Source organism: Petaurus breviceps, unplaced genomic scaffold, assembly GCF_028583685.1.
Source record: "Petaurus breviceps papuanus isolate PSGF00001 unplaced genomic scaffold, PetGlider_PUasm1.0 140, whole genome shotgun sequence".
Classification (NCBI taxonomy): Eukaryota; Metazoa; Chordata; class Mammalia; order Diprotodontia; family Petauridae; genus Petaurus; species Petaurus breviceps.
In genome coordinates, this window is record NW_027185698.1 from 33,259,096 (window position 1) to 33,274,523 (window position 15,428).

General features: G+C 44.5%; 2 protein-coding genes across 3 annotated transcripts in view; one reads left to right on the forward strand and one right to left on the reverse strand.

Moving 5' to 3' along the window:
- The window catches only part of TMEM128 (transmembrane protein 128), a 480,334-nt gene that overhangs the window by 135,773 nt on the left and 329,133 nt on the right, over nucleotides 1-15,428 (reverse strand). The gene's annotated exons all lie outside the window — the stretch shown is intronic.
- The window catches only part of NSG1 (neuronal vesicle trafficking associated 1), a 40,527-nt gene continuing 26,084 nt past the window's right edge, over nucleotides 986-15,428 (forward strand). Inside the window, exons 1-3 of one of the 2 annotated variants that reach the window (XM_069069955.1) lie at nucleotides 986-1,284; nucleotides 2,078-2,228; nucleotides 9,461-9,577. In XM_069069955.1, coding sequence (XP_068926056.1) covers nucleotides 2,100-2,228; nucleotides 9,461-9,577 — 246 coding nt within the window. In that variant the 5' untranslated portion in view covers nucleotides 986-1,284; nucleotides 2,078-2,099. Of the gene's footprint in view, nucleotides 1,285-1,443; nucleotides 1,512-2,077; nucleotides 2,229-9,460; nucleotides 9,578-15,428 lie in introns of those variants that run through there. The other variant, XM_069069963.1, reaches the window with a different exon arrangement.

Sequence of the window (15,428 nt, forward strand, 5' to 3'; positions counted from 1 at the left end):
GGAATTGAGTCGCACAGGCTTCACTTCTGGATGCCTGGACCTAGCACCTATTGTCCCATCTACCTCTCACACTTGATGGCTCGAATATTTGCACATACAGCTAGGGGTTGGCTGGTTTACAAGCGCAAGAAAACTCAGGCGTGTGTGTATGTTGTGTGTGTGTGTGTATGTTGTGTGTGTGTGTGTGTGTGTGTGTAGGTGATGGGGGGGTGAGCAAGGCAGGAGCTGGTGACTTTTCATTTATTCTTCACCCCCAGCCCCACCAGCAGCTCACCCTGCATTTACTTCTTGCACTGGTTTAGAATCGTTGCCTCTAACTAACGGGGTGCTTTGGCCCTTTCGAAGAGAAACGTGTGGCCGAGTTGCTGCTCTGTGCTATTTGGGAATGCTATGCAGCCCGGGAAGGTTTGGGGGTTTGCAACCCCCTGCGCTCTGAAGCCCCCTCTACCGCCTGCCGTAGCCTCCCTGGCATTGGGCAAAGGAGCCGGGGAGGGGCGGGTGATGATGGGGTAAACAGCTAGACCCCGCCATGGCCCGAATGAACCCTGCTCCAGACTATTTGATTCAAGCCTCCTGCACACCCCTTTTCTTGCCGAAGCGCCCGCATACCCTCAGCCACACAGGCGACTGCTTGGGTGCAGGGCGCGTCCTTGCCAAGGCAGCCTCCTTTCTTCCCTGGCTGAGTGTTAGCGCAGCGCTGCCTAGAAGCTCCCGGCTCCTGGCAGGCTGAACGCAGGAGCACCCCCCCCCTTTTACTTCCCACCCCCGCTACTAGCCTCCTCCCTTCTGCCGGTCTCCCCCCACCCCAGGCCTCTTGTGGCCCCCGCGTACCACTGCGGGCACCGAGGCGCTAATTCCCGAGGGAGCGCTCGCTGCCTCGGCTGCACCAGTAGCAGATAGGGGGCAGAGCCGGCTGCGCCGAACCGCCCCCCCCCCCTTCCCCGCAGCTCCCCCCTCCCTTCTCCCCATCCCATCCCCTCCCCGCTCCGGTCTCCTTTGTGCTGCTCACGCTCCCTCCTGCCTCCTCCGGCTCTGCGCCCTAAGGACTGAGGCTGCGTCAAGGCGGAGTAACGGTGCTGCTGCTCTCGACGCTGACATATCCTTATAGACACGCGCTGAATTAGCTCTGAGGACGCGAAGGGGAACCGAGGAGAGAAAGCCACCAACAAAAGGGATCTGCTCCAGCGATATCCACCGGCCCTCCCCAAGTTCAGCGCCCAGCTCCTCCTCCGCCATTGCTGCTTGGGGCAAAAGCTTGGAGAAGCCGCGCTAGATCCTCGGGGGGTAAGTTCAAAGCCCACCCCTCCAACGCTGAAGGGACTTCTAGGGCTTTTCTCGGGAAGGAGAGGACAGGGCGGGGTGACACGGTGGGGTTGAGGTTGGGAGGGGTGTGGAAAAGGTAGTTGGGGGCGTCCTTTCCTAAGCGGTAGTTTGGGGCGCAGCAGGGATGGGGGTTCGAGACAGGACGGGACGCTGGAGCTATTCTGTGCGCTCTGAACCCCCTAACAACGGTACAAGAGGGTTTACTACTGCAGAGATCAGAATCCTAAGGGTGGGTGAGTGAAGAGGAAGCAGAGACCGGGAGATCTAATGGACATATCTAGAAAACAGAATGGGCAGAGAGGGTTTGGGGAAGAGAATGGAGAGGGGTTTGGGGCAAAACGCAGCTCCGCAGCCTTTCCTGGGCTTCGTGGAGCAGGACTCAGATACCGAGATACGACCTCACCCTGTGTAAGGTGAAGGCGAATGGGGGCAAACGTGCCCCTCCCTACCCAACCTCTCCTTAGCCACCCCACAATGTCAATTTCTCGCCCTGGTCTCCCTCAACCCCACACCCCCCTTTAGCTCAGCTTTCTGCTAGGGTGGTAAGTCACCTCTGTGGGTGTTTGGCAGGGCAGCCTTTGTGGCCTGGCTTGCAGAGAAGCTGCCCGGATGCCAGAACGGACTTTTTAGGGCATCTAGATCAGTAGGTCACGTCTTTTGTTATCAGTGCCACCAAAACCTGGGGAGTCTTTCTGTGGAGAGTGCTCCTGGTCCGGGTTTGCAGTGATGTGCGCTGTCCCCTTTGGTTCCGCAGGTACTGTCTTTCTCTCAGAAGGATGGTGAAACTGGGGAATAATTTCGCTGAGAAAGGCACAAAACAGCCCCTGTTGGAGGATGGCTTCGACACCATTCCCCTGATGACACCCTTGGATGTCAATCAGCTGCAGTTCCCTCCTCCAGATAAGGTACGTTTAGATTCTCCAATGCACCCCCTCCCCAGGCTCACACACCCAAAGCCCAGGCACAAAGCTGTAACAAAAGAATGAGCTGTGGGCTGGGGAAAACAGGAAAGCCAGCCAGAGAAGCCTTGTAGAAATAGAACTCTTTCCTCTTCAGAAGGAAATCGAGGTGAAGCTAATGGTAACCCCATTCATTGTAAGGGGTCCAAAGAGACTGAATTCTTTGGCTTTCTTGCCACACCCTCTCTCCTTAACACTGTAATAATTATTCAGCTATTTTTTAGAATGTAAAAATTCAGGGCATCGTATCTACCTCACAAGGTAATTAGATCTACCTTTTATTCTGTAAACCTTAAACTGCTTACAGAAATAGAAGGAGCTGTAATTGGTAATACATTGTAATGTGGTGTTAATAAACAGAGGGCCTGGGTTAGATTCCCAGAACCCACACTTATTAGATAAGTGACCATGAGCAAGTCACATACGATCTTGAGTTTCTTTGCTGGTAAGCTGGGGATAATGATCCTTGTTTATAGGCTTCCCACCTTAAGATTCTGCAGAAATGTTAGCTATTTCTAGCAAGGAAATGTTACAATTATTTTAAACTGTGAGGCCAGAGTAATGGCCAAAAGATATTTAGTCTGACCCTTTAGCAAGATCTCCATCCCAGGATTATATGGGAGAGAGTTCCCCTTTGTGTTGTGGCTCTGACCACAGGCAAGGTCTCAAGGATTCCAGAGATACTTAATAATGACACAGAACGCTCACATTTATATAGCACTTTATAATTAGAAAGTGCTTTCTTTATGAGGTATGATTGTTATTATTGCGGAGCTCTCATCTTTTTTGAGATCCAAGCCTCCATTCAATACCAGCTGCCTTCTAGAGGAGGAGACAGTGTGATGGAGAGGAAACACTTCTGGGTTTCCAGTCAGGGGGCTTGAGTTTTAATTTTGACTCTCCTACTCATCACCTTCCTGATCTTGAGTAAATCTCTTGATCTTTCTGGGCATCAGAAGCCCTCCCTACCCACAACTTGCAAAGTGATTCCTTGCTATAAAATGAGAGGGTTGGTCTAGAGGGGCTCTAAGCCTCTTCCAGATCTAAATCTATGATCTCATGAGTTGTACCTGGATAGCCGTATCAGTATGCCCCAAACCAAACATATTATCCTCGCCCCTTCCCAAAGCCACTCTTCTTCCTAATTTCCTATTCTTTTTGAGGGCACCACCACCTTTCCAGTCACCCAGATTCTCAATCTCCCTCTTTCATGCCCCTCCTTTCATGGTATCCAATTATTTGTAAAGCCTTGTTGATTTTATTTCCACAACATCTCTCACATCCATCCATTCCTTTTCCTCTACTCACACAGCCAGCCACTACACAAAGAAAGGTGTTCATCACTTCTTATCTGGACAATTGCTATGGCTTCCTAGTTGGATCTCCCCTATTCATGGCTTTCCTCTCTCCTGACCTGTCCTCCCAGCACCTGCCAAAAAAATCTTCCTAAGGCATTGGTTGGACCATATAACTCCCCTCTTCAAGAAGAGTCCCTATTATCTCTAGAATAAACTAAAATCTACTGTGTTTGGCATTTAAGATCTCTGACACTTTGACTTCAACCTATCTTTTCAGACTGATTTCCCAGTTCTCTTTCCCATACAATCTCTGCTCCAGCCAACCCAGTCAACTGCTGTTTCCTGTATGTGACATTTTATTCTCTGGGTTTTAAGAGTGGAATGATCTCATTTCCTTTACCTCCTCCTATAGGAATGGACAGTTATACATTTTAAATGAGGCCTATCTTGAGCCTCCTCTCCAAAACAATTATTTTTATTAACTCCCTATATTTCGTATTGACTTCTCTTAGTTGATGTTATTTCACCCTAGTAGAATGTAAGCTCCTTGAGGGCAGGGACTGTTTTCATATTTGTATCCCTAGCATCTGGCACAATGCCTGGTGCACAGTAAAAGACTTCATAAATATTTGTTGAATTGAATTGAACTGAATCCCCATTTTATAGCTGAAGAGAGTAAGGCTGAGAGAAAAGTGGTAGGATGTGGCTAATCTCTGCTGGCATAGGCCCCAGGGCCAAGTGACTTCAGTTTATTTGGTGAATTCTTACTGTTCTTACATTGATTCTGGTTTTTATATGGAATGAATGACTGTACTAAGTACCTGCAAACACCCCTTCCCTTGTAGATAATTTAGAACAAAATGAGAACCTTCTTGAATTACCTAGATGATTTTGAACAAATTCTATGACAATAATAGTATATCTTTGCATAAATGATGATAATTTTTTCCAAAGGACTTTTACAATGTGAGGCATTATGCCATAATGCCTCAGTCAGTTAGTCAGTCAACAAACATTTATTAAGCACCTACTATGTACCGGGCACTATGCTAAGAGCTGTGGATATAGAGAAATGTAAAAAAAACCCAGCCCCTGCTTTCAAGGGGTTTACAGTCTACTGGGGGAGCTCCCAGTCTAATTAGAGATGAAGCGCAAGATGAAGCCCTCAGCTTGGAGCCTGAAAGACCTAGTTTCCAGTCTTGCATCAGATCCTTATTAGCATTACGAACCTGGGCAAAGCACTTTAGCTCTCTGGGACTCAGTGAGATAATTTATTCAAAATGCTTTGCCAGTCTTAAAGCTCTGTATAAATGTGAGCTTCCTTTGTTGTCATTATTACATTTTGTATCCCTCACACGTAAAGACCCGGCCAATTCAGGTGCTATGCAAGTTGCTGTTTGATCTATACACTGTGAAGAGGAAGATAGGGCCCGTGGCCTGGTGGAACTTGTAGTGTAGAATGAATGAGGATAAAAAGACAGGAACATAGCCCCTGACCTGGAGAAGTGCTTCGAAGAAAACCTGAAACGAGATGAAGCAGTGTTACAGAAGGAGCTTCACCAAAATAGTGGTTCTTATACTGTGGCTCATGGCTCAGGTGACCATCCACTCAATGCTAAAGGAGGTCTCCAGATGGTACCCTGGGTTTTAATTCAGTAGGGGCTAGTACCCCAAACCTAAGTCCCTTCACAAAAAGTCATTAATGCACGTTAAACCTCACAGCAAGGTCTGGGAACTCTGCCTTCCTGCCATTGCCTCATCGTGGCACCTAATGCTGGGCATGCATGGAGCCAATTATTGACATTAGGTAGGGGATGCTTGTCTTGGATTCATGGTGCTCTTGTAAAATGACATGGGTTTGGGCTGTGTTATGCAAGGGGGGACTGCACCCCATTTTTATGTAAGAGTTTACAATTTATATGGCACTTTGGTCACAGTGAACCTTCGTGGTAGAAAGGGTATTTATTATGCTCATTTTCTAAGCTGGCTTAAATGACCTCTGAGGCTTTTTCCTGTTCTGAAATTCTGTAAACTCCTGACCCCCAGTAGGTCACATTAAAAAAAAAAGTTAAGGAAATTTGTAATAGAAAGCATCTTAAAGGTCATCTGTCTAGTTCCCTCATTTTATTGATGAAGAAACTGATAAGGAGGTCTAAAGAGATGACGTGATTTACCCACTTATGGACTTGCACCCAGGCTCTTGTCTCTGAGGCCAGGGATCTCTGCACTCTTCTACATTCTCTGATTCAGGAATTTGCCCATCAGCTGTGTATATTTAATGAGAGGGATATGGCTTCTTCTTGGCTTGGTCACAGATTCCATTCCATTCATAATAGTAATCCTGTGCTTATCCCTTGAGAAAACATAACACACTTTCTTAAAAACGGATGAACTCTACAACAGCTTTGATATTTTTCTCCCCAAGACTGACCATTCAGTGTTTTGAATCCCTTTGGGAGAAAACCATCAGCAGTTAGGATGTTTGGCTACCTCTTCAAATTTCCCACAGAACTTTGCTCTGCCCTCTCCAGTGTTCTTAACTGACTTTCCCTGGTAATTGTATATATCACCTGTATCAAACTCAGGTAGAAAATGGGGCCACTAAACTGGACATAAGGGTACCTCTGGGAGCACATTGACTTAGTAAAACACTTTTTGACATTAAACTTGTCTTTATCTATTTTGTTAAATACTTCCCAATTACATTTTAACCTGGTCCAGATTGCACTGGGGAGTGGGGCAACCTCAGAGCCCGTAGGTCCCATGTTCGACACTTTTGGTATACATGCTCTCCCCTTCCTCTGGATAACCCCCCTTACCTTTGTATAGATTACAAGATCATAGCATCATAGTTTTTTTTAAAGGGATTTGGGATTATCTAGCAATTTCAACTCTTCAACTTTAGAGATAAGGAAATGAAGTCCAGAGATATTAAGGGATTTCTCTAACATTGCATAGGCAGTAAATGGTGGTCAGGGTTTGAACCACTGAAAGTTTGAGCTGTATGCATCTATTTTTATATATACTTAGTGCCCACCACAGGGACTTGCCCATGGTAGGTGCTTACTAATCTGTGTTGAATTACCTTGAAAATAAAGATGGATTGTTGACTATTTAAGCAATCAGTAAGCATTTTTCACAATGATTTCTTGGACATGTTCTAAGATACCTAGGATCCTAGATAGAATGTGTGCCCTGTAAAGACTTATGATCAAAGGATTACAGACTTAGATTTGAAGGGAATTTAGGGACCATCTAGTGCAACTCCTGAATTTTACAGATGAAGAAACTGAGGTCTGGAGAGGTCAGGTAATTTGCCCAAGGTTACACGGGTTGTGTCAGAGACAGAAGTCGAACTCAAGGCTTCTGATTCCAAAATTGGGATGCTTTTGCTGTACTGCACAGCGAGAGACGGGACCTCTCTGGGACATTCTTGTGCTGTCAGAAAATAGTAGCCTCCATTCCGATCAGCTGTGCTCCTTTTTGGTGCCCAGGTGCTTGCCATCTGGTGTCCAGGTGCCAGACTTAAACAATGAGCAGTGCCCCTGCCTGTGGGGCTGAACTAGATTGCCTTCATTCCTCTTCATTTTTCAGAACCAAAGGAGAAATGGTCTAACCTGAGGCAGGCCAGTTTTTATCAGGCATGAATCTCAGCATCCTGGGCTGAGCCAGACAAGGCTCTCTGAAGACTTTTCTCCCTAAAATATCTTGAAGTTTCAGTCTTGTTTATTTCAACCCCAAAGCTATTTAGAACAAGATTACGTTGTGCCAACAGGAAAAATATTGGGATTCCCAGGAATCAATGCTTATCATTTCTTTCCCCCTCCCCATTCCTAATGGTGCCACCTTCCATTTTTCCCCCCTCTTTCCTCCTCTCCCCAATCTAGTTGGTGGCCAAGTGTCCTCATTATGTCCCTAGAGTGTCTCCTCCATCTGCTTCTTCCTTTCTATTCCCACTGCTGCTTTACCTAAAAACAATTATTACCCCTTTCCTGGCCTCAGGCAGTGTAGGGAAAGTGTACTTTTCTAGTGTTAAGTTTGCGACATTGGGGGACCATGGAGACCCACAAGAGGCTGAGTATTCCTGCAGGTGACCTGAGGACCTTGGCCAGTCCTTGAGGATTTGGGGCCCAGCTATTTTCATCTAGGAGAGGTCAGGTTAAAATGAACATCCAGGGAAAATAAATGCAAGGAAAAATAAGTCATAGGAGGGTGATTCAATGATTAGTTGGTGAGACTTGAGTGTCCTACCAGATTGGCCTTGGAGCTGGGTGACGGTTTATGGGCTAATTGTGTGTATTTGAGCCTGAAGCTTTTCCTGCCAACTAGGAAGCTTTCTCATTTTCCTTCCTTCTGTGCTTTTTTCAGATGTAGCTCCTTGAGTCACCTGATGGGGGTGGGAATGGTGGAGTGTACTGGCAAAGGGCATAGCCCAGGAGGATCACCTGATTTTCTGGTACCCCAGGGATGTCTCTGCCAAGAGACTCACTCCTTGTCCTTGGGCTGTCCTGCTATCCTCTATGGGAATAGCATGCTTCCATCACCTGGGGCTTCTGCTGAATGGGCGGTGCTGGGGTTAAAGGGAATGTTGATATTGGTGGGTGGGAAAGGAGGAGGAGAGGGCAGTCCCTTGGTGTGAGTATAGATAGACATATTGTGCTTTGCTAATTCTTGTGAGCCCTTGTGGTTTGCTCTGAAAGTCCTCATTAGTTCAAGGGTAATTGACTATATACTCAAATGACTCTCTCTCTCTCTCTTTTTAATTCAGACAGAACTTTGTAGGAAAAGCTAGATTACACCAGGTCAGCATTGCTGCCACTCTCAGACACTTCAGCATTTCAAGGGTACGGTGGGGGAAACAGTGAAAGTTGTGTTAAAAAGATAAATAATAAATAGAAATAAAAATATAATTTTGATTTGCATAGCTTCACTATGAGTTCAGTGAGTAAGATTTCAGGGGAAGGTGCAGTGGGTTGGAAATCCGACCTGGGCTTTCTAACTCTGACTTTGCCATAGACTGGCCATGTGACCTTGGTCATTCACCATCTCTGAGCCTCAGTTTCCTGATGTGTTACATGCGTAGCATGAACAGGGGGGTGGGAGGGGTGGAGAGACTCGGCATGTCGCAGCGCTAAAAGGCTATGTATGAATCTAAGATACCAGGGATTCAATGACAGCTGGCCTCTATACAGCACTTTACAAATATCATTTCATTTGATGCTCATGGCGACCCTGGGAGGTAGGCATTATGATCCTCATTTTGCAGATGAGGAGCCTGAGATAGAGATTAAATGACCTGAGAGTAATTGTCTGAGGATGGATTTGAACTCAAGTCTTCCCAAGTCCAGGTCCAGTGCTCTATCTGTTGTGCCAGTTCTACTTGATAAGAAGTTAGCTTTTAAGTGGGGTGGGGGGGCTGGATGGGGAGGTAAGAGACAGAGAGACAGAGACAGGGACAGAGACAGAGAGAGACAGAGAAACAGAGATAGACAGAGAATGAGACACAGAGAGAGACATAGAGAGAGGGGGAGAGAGGGAGAGACAGAGAGAAAGACAGAGACAGAGAGAGAGAGGGAGACAGAGAGAGAGACAGAGACAGAGAGAGAGAGAGACAGAGACAGAGACAGAGAGAGAGAGAGAGAGAGAGAGAGAGAGAGAGAGAGAGCATTTTTTTCACTTTTCACAGTTGGAAAAGCCAAGGCATTTGCTCAGAGAGAATGTTGGCATTCTTATTCTCCCAGTTCTCTAAAGAAAATTAAATTCTGAGCACCTCATTTCATGGTTAAAATTATGACTATGTGCATGAGAGACATCACACTCATCCACCTGTTTTTATCTTTTTCTTAATATCTTGCTTGTCTCTGGTCTTTTTTTCATAAGGTGGTGGTCAAAACCAAAACGGAGTACGAGCCTGATCGAAAGAAAGGGAAATTCCGTACTCCCAAAATAGCTGAATTCACAATCAGCATCACAGAAGGCGTTTCTGAAAGATTTAAGGTAAGTGTCAATCATCTGATCAAGTCCACAGTGATTTAGTGAGCATCTGCTCTGGGAGAGGCACTGTGCAGGTGCCAGAGGGAATACAAGGAAGACTCGATCCATTCTTTGCCCTCCAGGAGTTACAGTCTAATTGAGGAGACATGAAAATCGGGATGCATGACTAGCCCCTTCTCGCCTGATCATACAGGTCTCCAATGGATGACATATTTTGCACCACTCTTTGGGAACATTCTGCAGATCACTTAAACCCACAGTGCAAGTCTCCAGTGTCCTTTGACAATGGAATCATAATTTTGAAAATTTAGACATCACTTGCCAACAGCTCTAGGCATCGTGCAGCTAATGGACAGAGGAGTTGTACAGATAAGCTGTATAAGAATTCAGAGGGAAGAAAGCTCATATTAGAGTAGATAGTAGTTGGACAGGCATGGAGGCAGTGAAGGACACTTCATTAATGTAGTCATTAATGAGTCATGGTAGTATCTTCCCATGCAGAAAATAGGATTAAACAAAATTCAAGTTAATTTCAGTAAAGGAATTGGGGCAGCAAGCAGCAACATTGATTGAGTTAATCAGTCAGTACCTTGAAATTAAGAAGTCCATTTCTTCTTGTAAATCATGAGTAACAGGGAAAATGGGAATCAAATGCCTGGCTAGAGAAGAGAAATAATTTGGAATATACATGATTGGGCAAAGGCTTTGCTCTGTTCCTCAGTCATAATTTCATTTTTCCTTGGATGTGTAATGGTTTGCTTTTCTAACAAGAAAGATCCCATGTAAAGGCCTGAATAGTATTGCTCAAGGAATCTCAATGGAAGACAGAAACTACATATGTGCCTTTGTGTTCTACCAAGACTTCCAGTGGTGTTGCAAGAGTATTTTGTTCCTGAGTGTTACCATTAGTGTTGTTTTATTCAAAGGAATTACAACAAAAAAGTATTAAGCATCTGCAGAGCACTCTTCTGGGTACTAGGGGAGATAAAGGGTCTTTCCCCTCAAGGAATTTGCAGATTAGTAGGGAGATGAGACCCCAATACAGAGAGCTATAATGTCTAATATTACATGATTAGTGTGTGAAAAAGAGGCTTTTATGAGGTGCCTAGAGCTAAACAGAAGATTTGGTCAGATTAGCACAGGATAGAGTGGAGTTATCACCCTCATCCGACTGGGGGACCCTCATGGCCTGAAGCAATGGGGAGGTCACTCCTGATGACTCTTAGGTTCTCCTACCTGAGAGCCAATGGGAAGAGGGAGCCATAGAGACTGAGCTTTCTTTGCTGTCTTCTTACCCCTAAAGATTTGTCTTTTCATGTTGTTTGTTGAGACTTGTTGAAAAAGAGTATTTAAAAAGTGAGACCCATGTAGCCCATCTTTCCTTCCTCCCTCCCTCCCTTCCTTTCTATCATCATCATCTTCTTCTTCCTCTTCCTCTTCTCTTCCTTTTTCCTTCTTTTCCATCTGATTTCATGTTTGCTACCTTTTCTGCCTTCAGAAGCCCAACAGTCATCCATCTACACATATTTACTGAGTGGCTTGCATTTATAGTTGCACAGTCTGCTGTGGTTATAAAGCAAGCTCTACATATGTTATCTTATTGAATCCTAACAAACATTCCTGGAAAATGGCATTAAGTAATAATATTCCAGGGGGCCAGATCATGCAGCTAGTAAATGGGATTCAAGCACAGGGCTTTTGCTTTATAAGATGAGATACCTGGCCCATTTGAAAGAGGTTATTGAAATTATAAAGCAAGTTAAGCTGTTGACCTAATTGACTTTTATTAGGACAAATACTGTCAGACCAGTGGGAGAAAGAGCACATGCAAAGATCCCATGACATTGGAAGCATTTTGTTTTTTGTGCCTGGAGTATGGCTTTCTACAATTAACTGGACCTATGTAACCTTTTAAGGATGAAGGGGGATGCTTGAGGCTGGTGGGGCCTGGCAAGACTCTGGGGACTCCAGAGATCATTTCATTTAATCTGTTCAATTAACAGATGAGGAGGCTATGGTTTGTGACTTGTGACTAAGTGACATGCCCAAAGTCACACAGATGCTGAGTGACAAGGCTGGGGGAAGAGCACAGGTCTCCGGACACTGATTCCAATGGGGGTCCCTCCCTCTCTGCCCCTCCTGACTGCTTTGAGGCTTTGGCTCCAGTATTTTAGGATGACCCTGGATTAATTTTACTTGGAAACATTTATAAATATAGGAAACCTTCCTTCCGATAGTGATGGGAGGGTGGGAGGGGGGAAAAGAGCAGAGGGAGGCATTTATACTCTTTTCACATTAGCTTTTTACTAAATGGAGCAATCATGCTTTGGGAGATGTAGTTTGAGAGGGGGTACATGCGAATCTCTCCACTCCAGTTGGCCTCCATTGCCTGAAGCCTCACGGAGGCATGAAGGTGACCTTGAGCTTTTAGAGGCAATGCCAACACAACACAAGTCCTGTCGGGTTCAATCAGGTTGGAAGGGCTTGGAGGACGGAGCCATTGAGAGACAGAATGTCTGTTATCTGAGGACCAGCTTAGCTAAGTTTAAAGAGGTCACCCTATTACCAGAAGGTTCGTTACCAGTTGATTTTTTTGGCCATAGGTACTTATGAAAATGGTAGACTAAGTTGTGAAAGGGTTAGGCTCAATATTGGTAGCAGAAGGCACCCCTCCCACCCTCCTCCACTCCACTGATTAAATCAGTGTTTTTCTGAAGTATTAAAAGTAGATCTGAATTCATGGAAATAAGGGGACCTATTAATTTATTTTAGCAGCTCTATGACATTGCAGTAGATTTGGGGCCATGGTGTGCCCTGAAGTCAGAGAATACAGGGGAAAAGTTTGTGTAAATATAACTCAAGGACAGAAATCAAGGATATTGTAGGATTTTAAAGCCAGAATAGCCATTAGAGATTATTTGATTTTACAGATGAGGAAACTGAGGTGAAATTAATTTCAGTGATAACCAAGAATCCTGACTCCCAAGCTTGTGCTTTCTCCACGAGACCATACCATAGTTTCTCTTGCTGTATACAGAGTAGTGGCTTTTTTTTTTTTTTGCCTTTAATCAGTTATTTCACTTTTTTTCACTTATTTCCCAATTCCACTTTGGGAACAGAACCGAGAACTCCTGGTAGGGCACATATGGCAGAAACAGTGATTCCCTTCTTACTTTTATCTCTGGCTTTTGAATACAAGAAATATCTTGTATTTTAATTTTGGGGCATCTGAACAACAAATAAAGGAACTGTCTCCCTCTTGGGTAGCTGTTTCTAATTGTACAGCAGAGCACTTAGAACACCGGCCCTGACGGCACATCATTTGTCTATATCTTTGGATGGCACACTTTAAAAAAAAGTCTTTTGGATATTACTTTATGATGATCACTCTGGGATTAATCCTTGCCTACCACGTTGCTAGGTTGTGTTGCCAAGTAACTCCTGCATCAGAGAAAAGGTTTTGGAGGATTTTGTCTTGGGGGAATTGCAGGATGCGTCACACAGCAGTGGTGGCTTTACATCTAGGCTTCTGAAGAGGTTCACATCAATTAGGAAAATGGTAGTTTAATTAATTGAAGATATATTTATGTTAAAAAAAAAACCAAGCACAGATATATTTCTCAAATGACCAGAAATGTTAAGAAAATATAATGCTGACCCAACAATGGAGGGTATTTGTAGGGGTGCTTCAAGGTACCCCTTTCCTATCTTGAATTATTGATGATAGGTTATAAATATGCAGATGCAAAGGGATAGTAGTCTGGGGTTTTCTCTAGGGTCTTTATTATTCGCTAACCACTGTGCTCCCGGGCTGCTCTTGCCTCTCTGAGCCAAAGTACTATCCCCGCCGGGAAGTTAAACATTTGGCAGAAGTCTAAGATCTATTATTTACCTGGGGGTGTTCTGCCTTTGGTGATGCTGGCTTGTCTGCATGACGAATTTCCCAAACTAGTCCTCTGACTTTTTGTTTGATGTTAATGTGAGAACCTGGAAAATGTTTCGAGGGACAAAATGACATTTACTTGACTTGTGGCCGTGGATGTTGCAGTGAATGTGTCAATTTGACTCCTGTCAAAAATGATTTTGTGGTAGGTTTATATTCTTTGGAGTCCTAATGACCTTGAATATAATGTGTGTTGCCTGTTCTCTCCAGCATCTCCCCTCCCCACTTGCTAATAATAATTCCCTTGGGCATTTCAAGAGGCATTTGTTAAATATTTATAGAGGATGATACTATTTCTTTGGCATGTAACAGTAAGGAAGACTTTATGCTGTGGTGCTTAAAAGTCTTGTATACATTTTGATATCCTGAATAACCTTCAGTGTTCATTTGCCATGCAACTCATTTTGTGTTCCATCAACTGTGTTAAGCATTGTGCAGAACATAGCCCTCAAGTCCCCATACGGCCGCAGATGGACAGCATTCCAATCTCACTGCAGAGAGGAAGTTGTTACAGACTCAGATTGAGTGGACTTGAGTGAACTGCCTTTTGGGCACAGCCGTGGGGTGGTTATCTAAAATATTTAAGGATTCATAATGTTAGACGATTGCAGACACCTTTTCCAAAGATGTGCTTTACTGGCTTACTTAGCAGAAATGCAGAGGAGTGTTGTGGGGAGGAGAATGGACTTTAAATCAGAAAACCTGAGTTTAATTCCCAGTCAGTTATGTATGGACCATGTGACCTTGCGCAAATCACTGCCTCTCCTTTTTCTTATCTGTGAAATGAAGATGGTAATACCTATACTATATGCATAGCAGGGTTGTTTTAAAGAAGACACTATTTAAACTGAGAGAGAAGGAAGGAAGAAAGGAAGGAAGGACAGGGAGGGAGAAAGGAAGGGAGGAAGAAAAGAAAGGAAGGGAGGAAAAAAAGAAGGAAAGAAGGAAGAAGAAAGAGGGAAGGAAGAGGGAAAGAGGAAAGAAAGGGAAAAGGGAAGAAAGGGAAAGAAACTAAGAAAGAGTGAAAGAAGGAAAGTTATAAAGGGAGGGAGAAAAAAGAGAGGAAGGAAGAAAGAAAAGAAAGGAAGAAAGGAAAGAAAGGAGGAAAGGGAGAAAAGAGAGGGAGAAGAGAGAAAGAAGGAAGGAAAGAAAGGGAAAAGGGGAAGAAGACAGAAAGAAAGAAGGAAAGAACTAAGGAAAAAAGAGTGAAAGAAGGAAAGAAATAAAGGGAGGGAGAAAAAGAAAGGGAGTAAGGAAGAAAAGGAAGAAAGGAAGGAGGGAGAAAAGGGAAAGAGAAAGCAAGCAAGCAAGAAAGGGAGGGAGGAAGAAAGTGGGAGAGAAAGGAAGGAGGGAAGGAAGAAGGAAAGAAGGAAGAAAGGAAAGCAAGCAGAAGATTTATTAAGCATGTACTCTGTACTGGGCAGTGTGTTAAGTGCTGGGCATTAAAATACAAATGTGAAATAATCCCTGCCCTCCCATAGAGACAATGCACATAGAGGAATAGGGGCTAGGGGCAGGAATTTTGATTTAGGAAATCACAGAGATTGTGAGGTGAGTTGGAACCTAGAACTGTTAATTGTCACACACTTTCCAGTAGCATTGGTAATATTGATTTGATGAGGGGCGGCTAGGTGGCGCAGTGAGTAAAGTGCCAGCCCCTGAGTCGGGAGGACCCGAGTTTGGTTCCGGCCTGAGACAACACCCACACCCACACACAAAAACTAGCCATGTAATCCTGGGCAAGTTACTTAACCCCAATTGCCCTCCAAAAGGCAATATATATATATTGATTTGATTACTGCTCCCAGTGCAAATGGTGGAAAGTGGGACCAGGGCCCAGGATTGGGGGCAAGCGTGAGAGGGATTGGTGAAGGGGCAGTAGATCTGTGGCATATCTGTACTTAAAACAAC